This window comes from Podarcis raffonei, chromosome 12 (assembly GCF_027172205.1).
Source record: "Podarcis raffonei isolate rPodRaf1 chromosome 12, rPodRaf1.pri, whole genome shotgun sequence".
NCBI classification, from domain to species: Eukaryota; Metazoa; Chordata; class Lepidosauria; order Squamata; family Lacertidae; genus Podarcis; species Podarcis raffonei.
The window spans coordinates 49629421-49653618 of record NC_070613.1 but is presented as its reverse complement, the minus strand read 5'-3'; the positions used below and the strand labels follow the sequence as shown (position 1 = coordinate 49653618).

General features: G+C 41.4%; 1 protein-coding gene across 6 annotated transcripts in view; it reads left to right on the top strand.

Moving 5' to 3' along the window:
* MYRIP (myosin VIIA and Rab interacting protein) overlaps positions 1 to 24198 on the top strand; it is a 149357-nt gene that overhangs the window by 107520 nt on the left and 17639 nt on the right. For 5 of the 6 annotated variants that reach the window (XM_053409639.1, XM_053409635.1, XM_053409638.1 and 2 more), the window contains exons 8-12: positions 904 to 1056; positions 11394 to 11571; positions 14517 to 15163; positions 19300 to 19533; positions 21601 to 21663. In XM_053409639.1, coding sequence (XP_053265614.1) covers positions 904 to 1056; positions 11394 to 11571; positions 14517 to 15163; positions 19300 to 19533; positions 21601 to 21663 — 1275 coding nt within the window. The remainder of the gene's footprint in view (positions 1 to 903; positions 1057 to 11393; positions 11572 to 14516; positions 15164 to 19299; positions 19534 to 21600; positions 21664 to 24198) is intronic. The other variant, XM_053409640.1, reaches the window with a different exon arrangement.

The window sequence follows — 24198 nt, the reverse complement described above, 5'->3', positions numbered from 1 at the left end:
TCAACATGCACTTGGATTTAGTAAGGCAGTATAAATGAAACCCAGTGAGAAATGTATCACTCAGCAGAGGGATATGCCTCTTTGTTGCATGTGAAAACAAGTCTTCTCTTAACAAGAGAAAGCATGGGGGAAATACCAGTTTCTTAAACTGCTTCTTCGTTCTCCAGGTAAAATGTAATATGTCATAGAACAGCATGATCTCAATTAAACTGAAGTGCTGTAGGTCTGCTAAGCTAGGGCCAGAGAAAAGCACTGAACATGCTGTGCTAATAGCCCTCCCTTATTTATATCATTCACATAACTTCAGTACCTTTAATACTTCTTTAAAATGCCTCTACTAGATCTGCTTTAGTGGCTAAGGGCTTGTCCACACTTCTGCTTGTCCCTCTGCTTTCCCCCAGGGAAAACCCCCTCTTTCCTGCTGAATTGGAGCAAATGTCAACTGGGTTTCCCATGGATTGATGTTTGCTCCAATTCAGCAGTAAAGAGCAGGGACAAGCCCTAAGACTGCATAGACATTGCACATAATGAGCACCTAATGTCTTAGCCCACTTCCTAAGTTTTGCTAATTCTCTATATGCACCGTGAGGTTAATTTCTAGAAGGATAAGATTTTTCAAGGCAAATAGAAGTACTCGTGTGTGTGTGTGTGTGTGTCTGTGTGTACACACACCTTGTTGTTATAATTCACTCTTGGGCTTTTTATAAGTACAGTGAATTCAGATAACAGAACTGCACACAACCTGCCCAAACCTCAACCTTTCAGGAGCTAGAGGAAAAGAAGAAGCCATGTTAAGGCTTCTGTCTCACATCTTGATGACTCAGTCCCAAGTCAGTTTGGTATGGCTCCCGTGGCAATGCTCTGCACTGAACCCTTCCTTGTTTCCTTTTCGACGTGCTGCAGATCATAAGGAAGCAGAAAACCAAACGTGAGCAGGTGGAAGCTGGTTTCGAATGGCCGCAGTCCAGGAGCAGCAGTGGCCTCACATCTGCTACTGTCTCAGATCAGAGCATGCTGACTTTCCCGGGGAGTCGCAGGGGATCGTACACATTATGGGTGAGCTACCAGATCTGACCCATCACACTTTCCTCAGCTGCTTGAAAACTGATACATAGGAACAAGGAAGGTACATGGATGCTGGGATGTCAAGTAATAGGAAGCTGGCATCCGAACTTAAGAGCTGTTTCGTACAAAGGGTAGTGAACTGGGTCCTGATTTTGCTCATAAACCAAGAGTCAAACCACTGGAAACAACAGAATTGGACAGGAGTACTTAATGGCAAGGAAAGTCGGGCAGCATTGGAAGCCTTTGTGTTCGTAGCTGAGGATATAGATTTTTACTGGCATCAAGCCTCAATTTGGCTTTGAGAACAGTGAGGCTTAGTGTAAAGCACTTCCACTTTGCGAGCTGATGTGTTGTTGCAGTCCCTTTTCTCAGAACTTAAGGTGTCAGTTCAACATTCAATTTAAAATGCTGGCTTTTAAAATTGCTTCTTTGCTGTCTTTCCCCAGGTAAATTTAACAGCCACTTATATATCATGTTATATTTAAGACTGTTCCCACATCCCCTGGGTTCTTTTCTCAGCATAAAGCCTTTATAGCCTGCTAGACTGTTGCAGAAAATCTGACAGACAACAGTAAAGTGTGATGTGATGCAGCATTGGCAAGGGAAAAGCAAAATAAAAGGAAGTCTTTTGTGGTGTATTTTACGTTGACAAAAATAATAATAATAATGACTGAATACTTTCACGGTTCCTCATGTTTATTTATAAATGACAAAATGTATAACCCATGTTTCCTTCTCCAAACTGAGATTGCAGTTGACCCTTTCTTCAGCAGAGCACAAGTTTGTCTTATAAACTGGTTATACCACAGCAATGCCACAGAACATGGTGCGCTATGTGGTGATTTCAGTAACGTTATTATCTCTAGCAGATACAGTGGTACCTCTGGTTACGTACTTAATTTGTTCCAGAGGTCCGTTCTTAACCTGAAACTGTTCTTAACCTGAAGCACCACTTTAGCTAATGGGGCCTCCACCTGCTGCCACGCCGCCGCAGGATTTCTGTTCTCATCCTGAAACAAAGTTCTTAACCCGAGGTACTATTTCTGGGTTAGCGGAGTCTGTAACCTGAAGCGTATGTAACCCAAAGTACCACTATAATTGTATAGACTCCTTTGAACATAGCAAGACCAAAGTACAGCTGTTCTGATAACTTCTGCCTCTTTCAGCCATTCATGGTAGGGAGGGGTGAAAAGCAATCTTTCCGCAGAACGGGGAGACGTGGAAGAATTTTGGTAAAATGTTCAGAGGGCGGCTCAGAGGGCACTGAAGGCTTATCTTAAGAATAAATGTTAGGGGTGTGGATGTTCTTTCTTTTCACTTTTTATAAAACTAGCATAGGAACATGAAAAGTGCTCTGCTGGCCCAAAGTCCATCTAGTCCAGTATCTTGTTCTCACAGTGTCTAAGCAAGTGCTCGCGGGAAGCCCACAAACAGCATAGGGGTACGACAAAAGTCTCCCCACTTGTGATTTCAAGCAAAAGATCCTAAGCATATGCTTTTTCTCATGTAAATGGGACTTACTTCCACATAGTTCTACAGAACTTTGTTCCGTGCACGTGAATTTGCACGTTCAATGGAGACTGTTTATTCCTTCTGTCTAGAACCCTCTTGTTAAGTAGCCCATGGTATAAATGTTATGTGGGATAGCTCAGTTGGTTGGACATCTGGATCTCAGGGTTGAGGGTTTGAGCCCCACGTTGGGCAAAACGATCCCTGCATTGCAGGGGGTTCGACTAGATGACTGCCATAGTCCCTGCCACTTGTACAATTCCATAAGGAGAGAAATAAAAAGAGCCAGTGTAATATAGTGGTAAAATGTCAGACTAGGACCTGAGAAATCAGGGTTTAAATCCCCACTCAGTCATGAAGTTCACTGGGTGACCTTGGGCTTGTCAGTGCCTCTCAGCATAACCTACCTTACAGGGCTGTTGTAGGGATTAATGAAGAGTGAGAGAATGATGTACACCACCTTGAGCTCCCACCCCCTCTTTCCTGTTTTTGCTTCATTGCTTTCCTCAGGAAAACTTGCTCTTTAACTCTGAATCAGAACAAATGGCAATTTGGATTTCCTGTGGATTGCTGTTTGCTCCGATTCAGCAGTATAGAACAGGTTTTCACAGGGAAAGTGTCGTGTGGGGTGGGGGAAAGTATGCATCTGTGTCTAGGAGTGTGGCACAAAAGGAAGTCTGGATGAGCCCTTAAACCAGGGTTTCCCAAACTTGGGTCTCCAGTTTTGGACTACAGTTAGCTACAGACTACAGTTAGCCTGTTAGCTAGGGATGATGGGAGTTGTAGTCCAAAAAATAGCTGGAGACCCAGGTTTGAGAAACACTGCCTTAGACGCAACAGCTAATGGAAAGCCAGAAGGTTATGAAATTGCAGGAACATGGCAGAGAAAAATCAATGATCTGCAGGGAAAGCCTTGATCTTTATAGGCCAAAAGAAGATACAAGGCATGTTGTCAGTTTCTCCTACTCAAGCTTCAGTGTGTATTTATTTATTTCCGTGAAACAGCATGTTATCTCCACTCATTGTCAGAGATCTTAAAACTTTTAAGGCTTAATTAAAAATCTGTGATAACTGGAGCCTGCTGTACTGAAGTATTTAGCAAGGTATTTTTAGTTTGGTGCATTTGTGCGGTTGTTCACATAAAAGTGTTTTTTATTTTTTATTTTTAAAAAAGGAAGCCTATAGGCTTTTTCTGTCAAAGAAGCAGGGAATATGCTCTGATTAGCTGTGATGGGTGCTGTTCTTAGTGCAACACATCAGGAAGGAGCAAGACTGGAAAGTGAAGGACTTTTAAAAGCACAGCTGAGGACAGCAAGTGAGGAAACAAAAGCAAACCTAGTATTTTTAACAAGGGAAGTTCTGATTTGAAGGATGTGCCGAGCTGGTGTGTGATATTTAGTTTCACTGGAGCATAAGGTCAGGTTTTGGCCTGCTTATAAAGGTGGTACTCCAGTGAACACCTGGTGACAACTTCTTTCTGTGAATATGGTATACTTTTATGACTGAGATCAAGTGATCTTAACATCTGTCTTGCCAACCATGGAGCATCCAATTCTTCTGGATTCACCAGTTCAGTCATTATTCCAAATTTTAATTGCCCCATTTACCACTGCAAAATAATTTCAATAACACAGTTCCTCGGTGTTTTGCAAAGCATAACTAATCATCATTAAGAAGCACTTAGCAGTCTTCTGTTGAGAGAGGTTATGTACATAGGTCTAAAATGTTGCACACTATTCGCACTGAGAAGTCGGTCCTCTTCAAAACGCTCTGCCAATTAAAGCGTCAAATGTGCTGTTCAGAAATGGAAAACTCCCCAATAAGCCTGCGTTTAATTCTGCCCTTGCATCACAATCCACAAATGAGTTCAGCCGAACTACTTGGTTGTAAGCTGATTAATGTCAACAGAGAAGTAGGCTTAAACATCAGCTTAGTTTAATTGCAGGGTGCTCAGATACATTATAGTACATGGGTTTATTGGGGGGCAGGATTTAAAATTAAGCAAATAAGCATTTTCAGATTTGAGTTGTAATACCATATGCATGAGATAATATTCTGCAGAAGAACACCTGTCCACCTGCATTTAAAAGCAGAGGCCAGACCTCAAGCAGAAGCTTGTCCATAAACAATGTATTTTTCCACACATTTATTTTCAATTGGAAACATGCCATTAGATTTTTTTCATGAATAATTTTTAGCTTACAAATAAGTACATGCTGAGTTCATTACCAGAACTTTATTAGCATTTGATGTTCAAGCTATATTCATTAGCTGTGACTTCACACATAGGCTCCAGTGCTTCTAACCCTGACATCGCACACTTACTTAGCATGAAAAATTCTGTTGAGTAATAGGTTCATTTACATTAATGGCTATTTTAGTGCCATTGACTATGGAACAGAAAGAAATATTCACAGCAAAGCCTGAATTCACAATGTGCATGCTGTGCATTCAGATGTGAATATTTGTAAATAGAAAGTAATATTTCAGTTATATATGCACATTTTAAAAGCATGATTAGTTTCAGCCTTGCTTGGTTTCCATGGAATTAGAATTTTAACCGATGAGATTAAAAGTGGATAAAATGCGGAAATATGTTGCTATTAAAATGTATGAAAATAAAATGTTTGTGCTCCTTGGAGGAAACCTGTGATATAAATGCAACATTTTAGTACAGCATTCCAGGCTATTAATTTTTTAACTGATCTATTTACACTAATGCTAAACATTGCTGCCACAGAGTTTATAGTTATAGAATTTTTTTTTTTTAAAAAAGAGTATTCTCTAGAAGGGAGTGCTAAATTCCTGCCTGCGAAATTGTTCTTCAGATCTCTTCTCTTCAGTGGAGTCTTCTTCTATAACATTTTCCGTGTCAGAATAGAATGTATTTTGAAATACTTGTAATCAATATCATTTGGGCTGCAAAGACATAGATAATGAAGAAATGGAATGTATTGTCAGCCTCATCCATGCAGTGTGCATTTCATCATTGCCCCAACTCATGCTTTTATTAACGGAGATTAATGTTTCTGGGGGCCATGCTAGTCTCTCCTAAACCACTGAGCCTCTTGGGCTTGCCAATCAGAAGGTCGGCAGTTCGAATCCCCACAATGGAGTGAGCTCCCGTTGCTCTGTCCCAGCTCCTGCCAACCTAGCAGTTTGAAAGCACGCCAGTGCAAGTAGATAAATAGGTACCACTGCAGTGGGAAGGTAGCCGGTATTTCTGTGCGCTCTGGCACTCGTCACGATCCGCCATGTGGCAGTAGCAGTTTAGTCATGTTGGTCACATGACCCGGAAAGCTGTCTGTGGACAAATGCCAGCTCCCTCGGCCTAAAAGCGAGATGAGCGCTGCATAGTCACCTTTGACTGGACTTAACCGTCCAGGGGTGCTTTACCTTTACCTTTTTACCTAGTCTCTCCTGCTTTCCTCATAGAAAAAGTGATGCTTACATGGGGCTGGATCTAGACTAAGTTGAGTTTAAGTCTCATCACAATCAAAAATTTGAAGTCCAATGTATTTCAGTGGAAGCTAAGGTGAACTAACAGTCTGTGCCAAAGTGTTTACTCAAGGCTAGGAGGGTTCTACGTTCTTGCATTTAAGAGGAATTGCTCATGTTTAACAGTAAAACAGGAAACATAGTGCTAAATTTTACCAAAAGAAAAGTATTGATAATAATACATGTGCATAACGAATTTCGCTCTAATAGCATCATGTTATGCATATGCCACTTTGTTTCTTGCAGTAATTATATGCATTTGGAGTATCTTGTACCTGTTTAATGAGCTAAAAATATATTGCCTGATTGCCTTGTTGGAAGTCAGATTGAAGTACTGAGATGAGAAACATTTATTACAGAGGTAGCTAAAGTGATATCCTCAATATTTATTATCATTATTATTAAAGATGTTGTTAGACTGCAGCTGCCATCAGCCCCTGCCAGCTTTTAGGTACAAAGATTCATATTAAAATATGTTACAAGTGCCTGGAAGTATCCTTCAACTTTCATTTTCAGTACCCATAATTTTTGCAGTCACTTGGACCAAGGGTAGTCCTTCTCTGTCTGAAGCCCGCAGTTCTCCTTAGGGGGCAGTGGTGCTATTGATGATTCTCTAATGGAGTTGTGTCACGGCCCAGGACAAAGTTCCAGCCTCTTCTCAGTCACTAGAGCACGAGGCTCTTGGTCTCAGGGTCGTGGGTTTGAGCAAAAGAGTCCTACATTGCAGGAGATTGGGCTGAATGACGCTCAGGTTCCCTTCCAAGGCTATGATTCTATGTACTAATGTACTGATTAATTTTCAGGAGGACTGAATGCAAGATTGGAGAAATGAGAATGAGAGTAAAACCAGAATAGATATTCCATTCCTAAGAGGTAAAGGTAAAGGACCCCTGACCGTTAACTCCAGTAGCGCACGACTCTAGGGTTGTGGTGCTCATCTCGCTTTCAGGCCGAGGGAGCTGGTGTTTGTTTGCAGACAGCTTCCGGGTCATGTGGCCAGCATGACTAAGCTGCTTCTGGCAAACCAGAGCAGCACACGGAAACGCCGTTTACCTTCCCGCCAGAACGGTACCTTTTTTCCCCCCTTGCAGTTTGATGTGCTTTCAAACTACTAGGTTGGCAGGAGCAGGGACTGAGCAACGGGAGCTCACTCCGTCACAGGGATTCAAACCGCCGACCTTCCGATCGGCAACCCCTAGGCTCTGTGGTTTAGACCACAGCGCCACCCGCGTCCCATTCCATTCCTAGCAGTAGTCAAATGCACAAATGGTTGCCTAATAATGTTTGTCTACTTGTTTCACCTTATTTCTGTCCAGCAATATTCAAAATATTTTTACTTTCTTTTTCTTTTTTGTCTTAGGCAGGTCCACTGTGACACGGCTGGCATAGATTATAAATAGCTTGCATGGCTGGGTGGGGAGGAGAGTAATTTATTTGCTTCTGCTGCCACCTGCTGAGGTAGCTTTTCACTGCAATGAACACTGAAATAAATGAATTGAGAGGAAATAGTTTGCAGAGTAGTTGGTGGGTAGATAATACTTTAGTTTCCTTACAAATTTAGAAAATATTCCCTGCAGATATATAAGTAATCTACTTCATGACTTTTGAAAAATATCTTAAATTGTAATTCTGCCAAGAATAGCAGTACTGCAGATATAGCAGTAGCTCTTTTTGTTTGGCTGAAACAGACAAACGAACTGCATCTTAGTTTGTTATATAAACTATAAAGAGGCTGTGGTTTAGACTGATCTTCAGATAATCTGTTTTTGCTAGATCTTTATTGCACTATGTAGACTTTTATTTGCTTGAAACAATTTTCGAACAACGGGCAAGTAGAACAGGCAAGGAATGTGCCCCTCCCCTCTAGCCGCCCCCTCATTACCCCCTTAAAGTTTGTTCCGAAAGGTTGAGGAATAACATGGCAAATCGTGCAGGAAGCTTGTGGGGAGGGGCTGAATTGGCAAAAATAGCCTCCCTCCCCATTCCACCTGTGGGAGTCTCCACTAGATCAAAGAGTCTTCAGCCAGCAGAGGGACACCATTGGATAAAATCCATGATATATACTCAAAACTGGTCAAAAATGTTTTTGAAGTGAAGCAGGCACACTGGAACCTTAAAATAAATGCTTAATTGTTTTCCCCTGCTGCCAGCTGACGGAGGCCTAATTTTAGCATTAGCTTTTCAGCGCCAGCCATCCTAATACCTTACGTTTTCAAGCTTAAAAGTTGCCTGAGGGTTACGTATTCTGTGAGGGCACAGAGAAATGCACCTTTAAGGCTATTTGCACTGAAAATCCCTGGCGGGTTTAGCTGGCTCAAGTTGCAACCTTCTCTGGAGGGCTGCAGAATGAGGTGCGGCGGAGATAATGTTAACTGGCATTTCCCAAATGCAGCATTTAATTGAGCAAGAGCAGCTTCAATTGGCCTGCGCTTTACATTAGGTCACCTGGAGGCAATTTGCTCATGATTGTGTGGCCTCTGGCTATTAGTCAGAACTAATAGAAATGTATCTCGGTTACCCTCCAACAATCGTTAACCTCCGTTTCTTTCAAGTTCACCTACTGTCACTATTCACCAACTGCATTTCTGCAGATGTCTTGTAACTGCCCCAAGCAATCAGGTATCTCTGCAGGGCCCATAGCCACTGAGGTGTGTGTGTGGTGTCATTGGAGAATCAGTCTCTCCCAATAATACCCTATGCTTCTTTCCAAAGTGTTCAATTTTAATTAAACAGTGTCTCTGTTCTTTTACAGAGGCATTGTTATGGGGAAATGTTATTCAGTAGCTCAGCAAGAACTAACTTGCTTCAATGTCAAATGTAACTTTATGCTACCAAAATTGCTTAACTTTATTACAGTGCTTTATTGGGTTTAGATATTATATTTATTACTGGTTGTTGTTTTGTTGTTGTTGTTGACTTAACCAAAGCCCACCATTGCCACTACCACCAAAATGTAGCTTTATCACTTTCCTCGCCTTTTTTCACAAACTTATCCTGTGATCCTGTGCATGGTTACTCAGAAGTAATTGTCACTAAGTTCAATGAAACTTACAGCTGTGCACACATAACATTTCAGGCATACTTATGGGATAAGTTTGACCTACCACAAAATGTTGCAGTGGAGGGGTGTCTCCTGTTCAGAGTTCTAGCCACTCCAGTCCATTAAACCCCTCTCCCCCACACACCAAGTCGTCTGATACAGTAAGCCTGCAACATACACAAGGGTTAAGTTTCAGGGAATCATGCTTAAAGCCAAAATTGTGTATGGTCAAAACCCACTTGGTTCAGTGGCCGGTGGGAGTGGCAACAGCATTTCCCCACCCCCAAGATAAAATTTGTGTAGGTTCCTCAATGAGCAAACCACCCATTGAATGAGAGCTTCAGATAGTCTTCTGGGTAGAATGAAAGTAATTAGCAGTTAACTGCCTCACATTAAATGATTGTCTGAATAAGACTTCGAAATAACCAAACCCCCTGTGCTGACAGCAAAAGAGCACTCTCAGAAGTCAAATGTTATAGCTAAATGCCTACCTTTTAAGAGGTCTGAATGCCTCACGCTGTAATGCCTCTCTAGCAAATTCAGCCCTTTACCCTCCTTCTATTTTCTTCCTACAGTATATTGAACATGATTGATTGCTTTCCTTTATGTCTACTGCTTTCTCACTTACTAGTGCTTGCACCAGTGATTCTGACTTTTAACAATTTCAATTACCCTGTGGGTTATCAGAATAAAACACAATCTGATTATCTAGCCTAAACCCCCAAGCAAAACTGACATCAGCAGTGAGAAATAGCCTTACAAGGGCTTTTTGAGGCTGCAATCAGCACCATCTCGTCTAAATCTCTCCAGGAACATGGAGTAAATGGAATTGTGGAGAGATTGTGGCAGGGTGGGGGGGCAGTGATGTGGGTTGATTTGGCAGGAAAATAATATTCAGCTGCTTCTGACAATTTCTTTGCATTCAAATGCTGACATAATCATTTTGAGCATGGCAAATATAATTGCTTTCCTTTCAGTTTTGTATAGCTTCCTTCCTTCTTTAAGAACTTTTACCTACCACAGGAGGGGAGAGTGCTCTTGTGCTCAAATCCAGACCCCCCCAATTGTCCCTAGGGACAGTTTCAGATTTACAGAACCCATCCTAGTTTCTGCTTTGATCCCAGAATGTCCCACTTTTCCTTAGGACGTCCCTATTTTCATCAAGAAAATGTTGGAGGGTATGGTAAAGGTAAAGGTAAAGGTACCCCTGCCCGTACGGGCCAGTCTTGACAGACTCTAGGGTTGTGCGCTCATCTCACTCTATAGGCCGGGAGCCAGCGCTGTCCGGAGACACTTCCGGGTCACGTGGCCAGCGTGACAAGCTGCATCTGGCGAGCCAGCGCAGCACACGGAACGCCGCTTACCTTCCCGCTAGTAAGCGGTCCCTATTTATGTACTTGCACCCGAAGGTGCTTTCGAACTGCTAGGTTGGCAGGCGCTGGGACCGAACGACGGGAGCGCACCCCGCCGCGGGGATTCAAACCGCCGACCTTTCGATCAGCAAGTCCTAGGCGCTGAGGCTTTAACCCACAGCGCCACCCGCGTCCCCTGGAGGGTATGGTAGGATGCCCCTATTTTCATCAGAGAAATGTGGGAGGGTATGGAGTTATGTGACCCCCCCCAAGCCATGGAGATAAGTAACTCTACAACTTTTCAAAGACATCTGAAGGCAGCCTCATATACAGAATTTTTTTAAATACTTAATGTTTTATTATGTTTGAATGTATGTTGGAAGATTTCCAGAGTGGCTGGGGCAACCCAGTCAGATGGATGGGGTGTAAATAATTATATAGCTATTGTTGTTATGGAATAGGAAGTCCATATTTTATTCACCTTAGGGGGATGAAAGGGAAGATAGGAGGAGGTTGTGTATGTTGATTATGATCAGAATGAACAACTACTTCATTAGAAACTACTGAAATAGAAAGCAGCAACACAGAGGCCATGTCAAGGGGAGGGATGTCTTCTATCTGTTTGGGAAAGCATAAAGCAGTACAGTCCTGAAATAAGTTTAGTTATGTTGTTGGTTTGTTTTCTGTTAACTACTATTCCATATATAATGACATGACCTTAGTAATTAACTCGCATGCATTTCTGAAAAGGAATTAACAATGGAAGGATTAAAGAGTTTATCTCTTGATACGGAAGTAACGAAATTCTGTTCTCTTTCCCTTCAGTGATTTGCACTTATCTCAGTGCTGCTCTTGCAAGTAACTAACATTTAACATCTCCATAGCTGGCTTCTGCTAAATATATCGTTCTCCGTATTTCCCCCTAACAGCGGTCTCAGTCTGCGTTCTCTCTGACCAACGAAGACGCATCACGCAGAGACAGAGACCGTGCATCTTCTGTGCCCGAATCTCTCTGGAGACAACCCAAAGGCCCGAGCGGAAAGCAGAAAGAGGACAGGCTTTCTGCATTGCCCAGCTGGAAGAGCGCAGACCAACTAAACGAACCAAGTAAAAAACTGTGATGCCTGCATAACATTTCTGTGTTCTGTGTGAAAGTAGCTACTTCTCCCTAAGGTTTTAGGCTGAAACCAAGAAGAAGAACTTCTTAAAGGGGTACAATAAAGGAACAGTCACCCACAAATTGACTGAATGGGCTGTTGCTCTTGAAACTTCTGCTCATAATAACCACCTATCTTTGTTTAGGAAGAAAAAATATAGTAATTTGGCTAAAGATTCTGACTCACTGGCCTATTTCACACGACACAGGAAGCCAAACTTTGGCATAGCAAAGACTGTGCAAATATGCAACCACATGCCAAGGCAAAACCTTAGCTTGGTGTAACAGTAAAAAGAGCTGTAAAAGATGTAAAAGAGTAAAAAGATGGCCGAGAGCTTTTCTCTGGGAACCTGCACATTTACAAAGCCTTACCAAGGTGTAGCTTGGCCTACCATGTTATATGAACCAATTTTGGACAATCAGAACCTGTAGCCTATATAAGAAGAGGTATCTGACCTCTTGCCATAGAAGCAAACATGTGATTCTAATGTCAAATGGAAAGGAGACTTCCTCAAAACATATAATTACGTTAAATTGCTATAAAAGCTATGTCTTACATGGGTTAAAGCTGAACTGCTTACCAGTGCTCATTATTAGTCCCTGACATCTGGATTGTGTGTGGGTGTGGAATCACAACAATTATTTATTTATTTATTATTTGCAACAAAAACGAAACCCTAAAATCCATCAAGATTAAGAAAATAAAAATAAAAAAATATGGTGGTGAATAGCATAACAAAAATAAAAATCAACAGTAAAATTACATTTCTAAGTACAAAATGTATCACAAATCAGTGGATCAGCTTTATACATAAACATAGATGGATCAACCCTCAGGAAAAGGCTGAGTGAAGAGATCTGTTTTAAATGCTAATATTATAGGCACCTGCCTTATGTTTTACACACTTTGCTCCTTATCCAGCTAAAGATAAATCCATGAAAGGCAGTTTCCAAGCATGCATGACCCTGGCTGAATCAGGACAGCTGTAGCTAATGATAGTTTTTCTTAAATGGCTACCTAATGCACTGGTGGCAGAAGCCACCAGACAGCTCTTCCAGAAACCCAAGAAGGTAATTTGTGCACATTTTGTGTGAGGTCGCTTGAATAAACACTGGCAGATGATGCTTATGTGAACTTCACTAGTCAAGCCCTGAATACTTCAAAAGACTCAGTCTTGGGAAAGACCTTGACCTCTTTAGCACGAAGGAATTATCTCCCAAGGCATTTCACGGTGTCTTTGACATAAGCAGCAATTTGCAAGCATAAATAGGCTGTGGTAATTTAAATAAGAACCTGACAGTTCTGCTTATTCACATTTTGTGCTTTCCCTGATTTTAGCCGTGTTTTGCTCCAGCCTTCCCACAATCCTTGTCGCAATATTGTAGATTTTATCTATTAATATGCTGTGCTGAACAGATAATGCTGCAAGTGAAATTATCTCAAGTTTCAGGAACTTATTTATGGTCATTAAACTACTGGGGACCCATGCTTTCACCTAACAAAACATAAAATCGCTACATTTAGCTGAATATGCACATAATAAGGCTATTTAAGGCTTGGACAGATAAAGCTTCTAGCATTAGTATTTTCAAGGCCATCTAATCTGTCCACTTTGAAAGTCATTTATGGCAATGTGAAACTGCAGCCCAGATGGTTGGTTCTTATAAAGTGACATTATACAACATATTTTTTTATTTTTTAATATATTTATTAATTTTATTAAGTACAAATTAGAAAAAATACAAATATACAAAAAAAAGAAAATACAAAAGAGAAAGAAAATGCATGTAACCAAGGGAAAATTAGAAAACATTTTACCTCTTCTCATATTTACAGTTATTTACACCTCTATAAAACAATGTTCACAATAAAGAAAAGAAATGAAAGATAAAATATAAGAGAAAAGAACAAAAAGAAAATAAAGGAATAGAAGGGAAAAAATCAAGAATAAGAATTTTAAAAGTAGATACGTATTCACTATACATAGCCATTTCCAATCTTTATTTATATTCAATTATGTAATTTCACCTTGTCCTTATCTATCTTAATTAAAAAAAAAAATTAAAAAAAGACTTCCACCATTTGCCTCACGCGTTTTTAGTAGTCCAGATTTTCATACAGTTTGCTAGAAAGTTTATGTATATTCAGCGTGTTGCTTATTGTACAATGATCTAGCAATGGTCCTCCATGCCTGAAATTAATTTTCTGCACACATAATGCAAATCAGTGGTGCATCCTTTTATGAATTGGCACCTTGCATAGAGTCAGCACTGTCAGCAGGAACAGCTGGGCAAAAAGAAGTGTGAGTGCCAATCACACACATTTGTGATACTTCACGCACACATTCCGGGAAGCCTTTTTTAAATCACAAATCCCAGCACATGTGCAGTGCTTATATGCACTGAAATATGTTTGCTGTCAGCACTAATATAATTTAAAACTTAAATATGCCACTAACTATATTGATAGATGGGATTTGATCTGCTTATGTCCCTTGCCCTCTAAACCAGGCACCCCCAAACTCGGCCCTCCAGATGTTTTCGGACTACAATCCCCATCATCCCTGACCACTGGTCCTGTTAGCTAAGGGTGATGGGAGTTGTAGTCCCAAAACATCTGGAGGGCCATGTTTTTGGGGTGCCTGCTCTAAACAATTTTTAATAAATTCAGATGCATTGGGTCAAACCCTGATTGGTCCACTCCTCATTACCTTTTCATGAGACCTTGGATGCAAGCCTCTTGCAAGCGTCTGTTATTCCCACCCAAGATCTGTGACATGAAATACTGTGCAAATCTTTTCTTGTGGTGACACAGCAGACCCAGGTATGGCAGAACGTTTTAGGGTAATGCAACACAATAATGGTGGAATTGTATCTTCCTCTTGTGTTTCCTTAGCTTTCCCCCCTGTCTTGGAAAGCACAGATGGAAACTGGGTGGCCCTGCAAAACGTCAACTTGCCTCGCCCACGAATGCTTGCCAAACCAAAGAGCCAAGTGTTCAAAGCCTTGGAGAGTGAATCCAGCGTTGTATCTGCTTATGATGAGATGGGCTCCGATAGCGAAGACGACTATGACTGGAACGTGGCTTTGAACAAGCTGCGACAGAGACCCAAGCAGCTGTCAAATTACGCTGGCTCTCAGTGCAATGCTGAATGGGAGTGTGGCAATGAACTGTACCAGCCTGTGGCCTCCCCATCATCTGGGCTGTTTACCAACGCGGAGGCAGTGTACTCTGATTCTGAAACATCCTCAGTCAGTTCTTCAAGGGAGGCTAGGGAGCCTAGCTGTCTTCCTTGGATGCAGAGGAGAACTTGTAACAGTAAACCCAGAGAGGAAAAAGCACAATTCCAGGAGGAACTAGATGTGAACTTTAACCCACAAGCTACCAGTTTAGACTATTCAGATAGCAGTGAAAGCGAAGAAGCCTATCATGACTTGGAAAAGAGATCCAGGAGGTGGAAAAAAGGCAAGACTCAATCAGAGGATTTATGCAAAGGCAAAAACCGCACAAAATCGCACATGAAGAAATTGAGCACAAGTCAGGTAATTAGGCTTCAATTAGTGCAATGTATTGCCTGCAGGTATCAAATCTATCTCTGTTGTTCAGAGTCACAAGAACACAGTATTAATCCTCATTGCTCACGTTTTATGTCATGGTCAGTATTGTGCCAAAGACAATTGCAGTAAATAAACTAAGTTAATCTGGTACTTTTCCGTACAGGAGGGTTTGGAACCATATGATACATAAACTTCAAGGATTGCCTCCCTAGTAATGACTACAGTATTTGTAGCCATGCTACATACAATGAATACCGTATTTGCAGCCATGCTGTGTAACAATGCCCATTTTGGCTTGCATACTTACAGTGATTCTGGCCTTCATTCTCATTCCCAAAATGGCACTCATAGGCTGTGGAAACTACTCTGAAAACAGGAGGCACCCCCTGGTTTTGGTAACCATGATCACAAAGAAGTGACCCATGTTGTCATATATAACTATGTGGCATATCGTAAAATGTAATGGCTAGGAGAGTGGGAATGTGGGAGTGGGTTGGTGTGGCACTGCCTTGTGTTTGGTGAATGGCCAAGCTGATATGCCAATCTTGATATGATTTTCAAAGTGTCTTTGTACTTAGCACGCAGGTTTTGTTTAATTCAGACAACATGAACTGTGTGTGTTTGTGGGTGACACTTATCAGAATAGCATCTAATAGGAGGGGGATTCAACCCTTTTGCCCCCTGCTGTGGTCCTGGGGAAAATCCCTGAATCTGGTATTAGCATGCCTACCTGCAGTTATCCTGATAATTTTCAGCCACTCCCACTGATGAAATGTGGAATTTAAAAACCTGCCCATTAAATTCAATGGCATGTTTAGTTCGGCCCTTTGTAGCCCCTTGAGGCTGAAAGAGACAGAGGGGAGAGCATTACCCATAGAGCCATCGTTGCTCTTGAGTGTTCGGCTGAGGGTAAGAACAAGGCTGCTTTAAGTTATTTAAATGTATATTAATTTAAAATAGTCTGCTGCTAACAGTGGAGCAGGGCCAACATATTCCAATGAGCCACCCAGCCACAGGCAAGCATAGTATGGAAATCGGATGTCATTAATACTTCACAATATTACACCCATTCTGCATTTTTTTTTACTACAAAGCACAATTTCAGTCCATTCTACTATTATTCATAAAAGGCTTGTTATGTTTAAAGAGAGAGGGGAGGGAGCGGACACACATATTTTAATAAAGCTTTTCCTTAGTAAGTAACAATATTGAGCTAATGGCCTCATCAGTTATTTTACACGTTAGACTATTAGCAAGATTGCTACAATTAGGACACTCAATTTTTTTATTCCCCGGCTTCCACTAGATGGTGCTTTTAGCTAGTATACTGCGGGGAAATCAAATTTTAAACTGCAAGCCAATTCAGAGCTTTTTTTCACTTTGTGTTTAGGATGTTGTTATGCTCAAGGCTAAGAGAGCTAAGGGACGCGGGTGGCGCTGTGGGTAAAAGCCTCAGTGCCTAGGGCTTGCTGATCGAAAGGTCGACGGTTCTAATCCCCGCGGCGGGATGCGCTTCCATTGCTCGGTCCCAGCGCCTGCCAACCTAGCAGTTCGAAAAGCACCTCCGGGTGCAAGTAGATAAATAGGGACCGCTTACCAGCGGGAAGGTAAACGGCGTTCCGTGTGCTGCGCTGGCTCGCCAGATGCAGCTTTGTCACGCTGGCCACGTGACCCGGAAGTGTCTGCGGACAGCGCTGGCCCCCGGCCTATAGAGTGAGATGGGCGCACAACCCCAGAGTCTGTCAAGACTGGCCCGTACGGGCAGGGGTACCTTTACCTTTACCTTTAAGAGAGCTGCTGGCATCTCTTGCCCTATTGTTATCACATACAAGATGGTTGTTCATGTAGCATCTAACGGGCAAGAGCCATTTAGTAAATCAAATGTGTATTTTGTCAAAGTTCAATTACATTTCAAGAGGTGGTTTTTTAAGAAAAAAATTAACTTTTCATGTGACGATAACTTTAGCTGGTCCAGCTGGGAACAGGTGTAACTTTTCACTTACTAGAGTTAAATGAAAGAGAGTGAAATTAGATGATGTACTTTTGAAAAGTTTTATATGTAGATAAAAACCTCACATTAATAGTCATAGGTACCATGAACGGATGCCATTATTGGGTGACTTGATTCTGTCTTGGGGTTTTCCTCTGTGCCCTTCACTACTCAGATCACAACTTTTTATTTCTCTGACTCGTTATTTTTCCTATGAAACTGCAACTCAGAAGGACTTGAAGCCATGCATGTGGGCCAAATTTTGTGGGATTTCCTTCCACTTGAGGTCAGATAGCCCCTCTCCCTATTGAACTTCCTTCCAGTGTTTGCTGAATATTTTTTTATTCCAACAGGCATTTTAATTTAATTCTGATTTTATAGTTTCAACTCATTTTTAGTCTTATTGTATTGGGTCTCCCATATTGGGTCTTAGAGATGGCTGTGATTAAGCAGCATGCAATTTTAAAGAAATAATTAATTAGATATATTCCCGATGAGCTGAGGCGGGAAAAGAGGGAGATCCCTGGCCATGCCAGTGTGATATCGTGCAAGCCACGCCCCCCCCAATTGGCTGGCCGGGGATCCCCTCAATCGCGCAGAGGCTGAAAGCCAGCCCCTGTGCATGTGGAGAGGGCATGAAGCCTGCAACTCCACCTCCTCTCTAGTTCAGAAGTGGTTTTGGGCAGTCAAGGAGAATAGATTGTTTTTAATGTTCATATCCCTTCAAACTCTACAATTCTATGATTCTATGAAATGCACCATTCTATCTCTGGAGGAAAGAAGTTCACACTTTTACAAAGACAAAAATTGTTCGGGGTGTGTGTGTGTGTGTGTGTGTGTATGCGAAAGAGTTTTCTGAAAGAGCAGAACATTCAAAACAGCACTGACACGGACAGGTGACATTCCTTGCACTGATGTCAAAAGGTGCTATATAAAAAGCATTTCTGACCCTAGCATAGCTACAGTCCACAGGACAATACTTTCCTTTTTCTGAGTAATTTGATTTAGTGCTTGAGCACAGACTTCCCTAGCAGTTCGAACAAAGCATGTCTTACCGCTGTCTGTGCCGTTAACTTGTTGAAAGCTGCTTTAAATTGGTGTGTGTGTGTAACATCACAATAAGGAATTGTTTCTCATCCTAAGCCCTGGATGACAACAGATTACTTGCTGTACAAAATGCATTACACACATCTTAGAGGAGTATACAACATATACACAAATAAAACAATAATGTTCCTGTTCTGTCATGAAAAAATTGATATGTAAGATACCACATCGAGCTTAAAAGCTGTGGTGCAAGATCAAACATGAAGCTGGGGCTTGTTTTCATCTAGAGAATGGATTTGTACTGAGCACATGCTGTTCAGAAATGAAAACCTATTTCTCCGTACAGTGGTACCTTGGTTCTCAAGCTTAATCTATTCCGGAAGTCTCTTCCAAAACCAAAGCGTTCCAAAACCAAGGCTTGCTTTCCCATAGAAAGTAATGTAAAATGGATTGATCTATTCCGGATTTTTAAAACAACCCCTAAAACAGCCATTTAACATGAATTTTACTATCTAATGAGACCATTGATCCATAAAATGAAAGCAATAATCAATGTACTGTACTATAAAATAAATAAGACAGTATTGTAGATGATAAAAATTACAATTATTTTTTTTCCTTACCTGCATTGATGATAGTCAGCCTTTATCCATTTCTGCAGTCAATCAATCAATCAATCAATCAATCAATAGCTGAACTGGGTTCCACACAGTCACAAAAACAAATGAACTGAAAAAGCCTCAAAAACAAAAACGCAAAATAAATAGCGAAAACCAAGGCGCAGCTTCTGATTGGTGCAGGTGCCCCGGAAACAATAGCCGACAGCCACATCGGACATTCAGCTTCCGAAAAACATTTGAAAACCGGAACACTTACGGGTTTTCAATGTCTGGGAACCAAGGCATTTGAGAACCAAGGTACTGCTGTATGTACTTACGTTGCTGTCATCAGAGTGATACGCTTATAGATCTCCTGTGGAATAAACAGCTTTGGTGAACAGCTTTTGTATATATATAACTTTGATTTTCTTCTCTTTAAGATGCATTTGCTTTGTCCCTCTTTTTTTATTTTAAAAAAAATTAAGGCATCTGATGATTTATCAGAAACTGACATAAGCAGTGAAGACCATCAAACCAAGGCAGACCCTATGGAAGAAAAGCTGAAGTCAAGGTTATATGAACTGGCTGCAAAAATGAGTGACAATAGGGAAACCTCTTCAGAGGAACAGGTGTCAGAGCCAAGAACAGAATCTGAGAACCAGAAATCGTGCTTATCTTCAGAAGACAGTGGCAAATGCATTCAGGAGGAGCTAAAGAAGGTAGGTAGGGCCTGGTGGTTGAACGGTTTGCAAACACAGGTGAATATGCTACTGGGGCAGGAGACACGCTGTGTGCCTAGAAGCAGCAGTTGCCACAAGTACAAGTTGTGATTTGCCAGCATCCACATCCTAGCCACTGTATATGCAGTCACCATGTGGCTGGCGGCATTACATTGTTAAGTCTCCACCTCATTTCCTTGTAGCTACTATGAGTAGCATGTTATGACTGAGTGAGTGACTGCCGGTGTTTTGGGTGACGTTCCCATTTGATGGCAACATTATTCTTGAACTCAGGAAGGCGATTGGGAACATTTGTGTTCAGATTTGTGCTCTTTGTTCATTCTTTTGGATAGAAGCCTTTCCCAAAGATTTGTTTTTAATAGATAGATAGATAGATAGATAGATAGATAGATAGAAAGAAACAAATACATTTCTGGTTCATTTCAACAATCTGGGCAGTACAGTGCTTCAAAGGTATATACAAAAGCACAAGAATCAAATAAGACATAGAACTCCCATTGGTATATTGTTCCAATCACCGTTCCTGCAGAACATAGAGATATTTTAAGTGGTAAATGGTGGTGGTTTTAGAAGTGGCAGCTTCATACAGTTAGATGACAAGAGTAAATTCTATGATCTGTAGAAATTCAAGCTTTGATAAATCATTTGGTGTGATTAAGCAAATAGCATTCAATTGGCTATTAAAGTTTAGTCACTAATTAGTTACCAAGACTGATGACAAGTAACAACTCTGGAACGGATGACTCATAAAGTTCCTGTCATCGTGCAGTCCGCACAGATGGATCTGTTTCCTCTTTCCTGCTCCAGAGTTTATGAAACATGAAAATTCTGTTTTTATTCCTGGCTTGTTTGCAAAACTAGCACATGGTTTGCCTTTCAGGTTGGAACGACTCTGGCTTTAAGATACTAATGCTAATCATTTAATTTTTTTTATTATTAAAATGTGTAACTCACCTTGCTAGGCTAAATACCAACTCAATGTGACTTTAAATATCTATCTATCTATCTATCTATCATCTATCTATCTATCTAATCAAACAAAAAGGCAGCAATCAACAGAGGCGAAACGGAAAAGCAAAACCAAGGATTTATTTTTTTTCCTTGAAAATGCTTGCGAAAATAATAAGCTTGTTAGTGCCTGCTTAAAAGTGATCAATGAGGCACCAACCAAACCATTCTGAGGAGGTTGTTTCATAAACTGGGTGCCACAATGGAAAATCCAGTTACCTCACCGAGCAACTGAAATTCTGACACGTGACAAAAAGGGTCTTAATGACAATCAGACAACTGAAGCAAGCAGTGCTCATTTGAAATCGTGATCTTTTAGGCCTAGTTGTGCTGCAACACTGCTTAACCTTGAGCTTGTTTATTTGAAAAACCATTTTGGTGTGATGTTGTGATAGAAAGTACTTCACTTTATAAAATTTGATTAACTACAAAGTATTCAAGTTAGGTGTTTCATCCTCGCCATGAATGAGCTTTTGCCTATTACATTTTACGCTTAAGAGAGAAAGTCCTCTTTTGCTGTAGAAACTTCAAAAAACTGCCTTCATAGATATTGGTTTTTTAATCCAACAGAGTCTAGTGTTAAATTGTTCAGTTGGTTGAGAGCATTTCATCCACTATAAAAGTTGATTTGCTGTGCTAATGAGTGAACAAGTATTTCAAACAACAGCAGGCGAACCCTTTAAATGATCTTCCATTTTAATTACTTTTATTACTGTAATGGGGCAGCAAGTGACAATGGGGGGGGGGTAACAAGCAGATGGAGAAGACCCACAAAACTACTTCCTGCCCACGATATACCTGCAACTGTGTGGGATAGCTCCATGGTGGATCAGCTCCCATTTCCCTTGTGTGTATGCAAACCATGTTCAGCTGAGGGCAGGATAATAACCTTTAATGGTAGGTTCAAACTAGTACACATTTTTAAAATCTTTTTATTCTGTCTTCCCTTCACTCCATAGCTCTTGCCCAGTGAATTGTGTCTATCACTATCTAATTCCTCTCTCCTCTTCTTTTCTAAACTGCTTTCCAACTACCTAGGAAAAACAAAAGGCTTTTGATCTCCATCTTAAACTCCAGTTTTTAACCTCAGCACTTCAGCAGGTGAGACTGGACGATTTTATGTGTGCTAGTGAGCATCATCTGAAATAATCACTCTTCCATGCATTTACTCGTATTCTGAAGTTTGCAGAGTTTGGATATGATAAAAAGCAATTCTAATAATGCATTTCTAAGTTGCTTCTTAACTGTTCTGCTCACCATTCAGATAAAACCTATTGTAGCAAAAGAAAACAATAACAAAGTAGTCAAACTTTTGCTTTGTATGCTGCAGATAGTCAACCTGTTCATTTTTCCTAATCATAAAACATGAGCCAGACTTCTGGGCTTGAGGGCAGTCAAGGTCCTGTGTGAGTGTCTTGGGGCGGTTGGCGGATGGATGGTGGCTAACAGATTGAGGTTGAATCCTGACAAAACAGAAGTACTGTTTGGCGGGGAGGGACAGGGTGTGTGTGGGTGTGGGGGACTCCCTGGTCCTGAATGGGGTAACCTTGCCCCTGAAAGACCAGGTGCGCAACCTGGGAGTCATTTTGGACTCACAGCTGTCCGTGAAGGCGCAGGTCAATTATGTGTCCAGGGCAGCTGTCTACCAGCTCCATCTGGTATGCAGGCTGTGACCCTACCTGCCCACAGACTGTCTCACCAGAGTGGTGCATGCTCTGGTTATCTCCTGCTTGGACTACTGCAATGCACTCTACGTGGCACTACAACTAATCCAGAATCTGGCAGCTAGACTGGTGACTGGGAGTGGCTGCTGGGACCATATAACACCAGTCCTAAATGATCGTCACTGGCTCCCAGTATGTTTCTGAGCACAATTCAAAGTGTTGGTGCTGACCTTTAAAGCCCTAAATGGCCTCGGCCCAATACACCTGAAGGAGCGTCTCCACCCCCATTGCTCAGCCCAGACACTGAGGTCCTCCCTTTGAGGGTCTTCTGCTGGTTCCCACACTGCGAGAAGAGAAGTGACAGGGAACCAAGCAGAGAGCCATCTCAGCAGTGGCACCCTCCCTGTGGAACACCCTCCCTTTAGATGTCAAGGAGATAAAGAATTACACAAATTTTAGAAGACATCTGAAGGCAGCCCTGTATCGGGAGGTTTTTAATGCTTGATGTTTTATGTTTTTAGATATGCTGTAAGCCACCCAGAGTGGCTGGGGAAACCCAGCCAGGTGGGTGGGGTATAAATAATAGAATTACTATTATTATTATTATTCTCCCCCTTCCCAAATATACTGGAATGCCAACTTGTCCTTTGCTTGCAGCTGAATGTCTTAGGTCAGCCTGACTTCTGACCTAAGACAGTGACAGTGACAAGGCTGGACTCTTCTGGGGGCACTTATTCTTGCTCCTACATAGTAAAAATAATATATATATTTCTGGCTGGAGAAGAGAAGTGTGACTCCAATTTTAATTTGGAAAAATTGTGCCTTGCAGTCAGAAATTTAGAGAAAACTGTTTAGAAACACAACAATATAGATGTAGGAGGTTGTTTTACCCAACGGCAGACTATTTGGTGTTCCCTAAAGCCTGTTGATGCCTCCTTGTTGTGTTTAGATGGTACAATTTTGGCAGTATAATCAGTGCTATTTTTCTAGAAAATACCTCCTTAAACACCACCTTTGTTCTCTTAGAATGGCAATGGCATCCACCTGAGAGGTGCCAGAACAGGGTTCTAGTGAGTTCCGGCTGAAAAAATGCCCCAGAGTATTGGGCTCAGCACTCAGAAAGTTTGCTATTAGTTCTAAGAAACTAGTTGGCACAGCCATTTTTACTGTGAGACTTAAAAGGAATGCAAATTGAAGGAATGAAAGAGAGTCAAAGGCATGGTATGAAGTACATTTCAATTCCCCCCCCCATATTTTTGTGAAGTCTGAAGTGAATTGCGTAATTCCAACAATGATGAATCAATGTACAACCTGTTACCACCCCTTAGATGAAGACAACAGATATTGACTGAAGAACAGCCACACGGCTGTGAGCATGATAAAGCACCTCAATAATGGAGCTTGTAATGTGTGCATGGTGATTTAAGGATGTGGTCAATACTGCCAAGAACCATTAGAGATGGAAAAGATTTTTATGCACTCATTCTGTGTGCCTCATGTTGATTTGACGTTTCCTCAGAGATAGCGTAAGTCACTGCATAAATCACCGTTGAATTCAGAGTCCAAGGTTCCTACTATCGCACTCAGCTATGACCAAAACTTTAGGAGTAATGGCCCAGTCAAAGTTAAGCACTTTTCTGTCCAGTTTATTTAAATGGGTTAAATTTAAGTGCAAGTTTATTTCTCCCATTGAAATCAATCAGACGTAAAAGTGACAGCATCACTGACAGGTGCAAAGAAAACCAAAAGTCTGTCCTCAGTTTAAATTGGTTTAAGGAGGGGAGAGAGGCCATCAGTTTTCAGGAGGGTAGGGTGTTGAGGCCGCCATACTGGGGTGCCCACTATATTGCCATGAGACCGTTGCTTAGCAGTGCAGTGTGTCTAGAGAGGGGGCATCCTGGATGTGAGTACAAAATGGTGCACATCTGAATGCAGATGCTGCTTACTCACATTGAATTGGTTTTCAATGAGA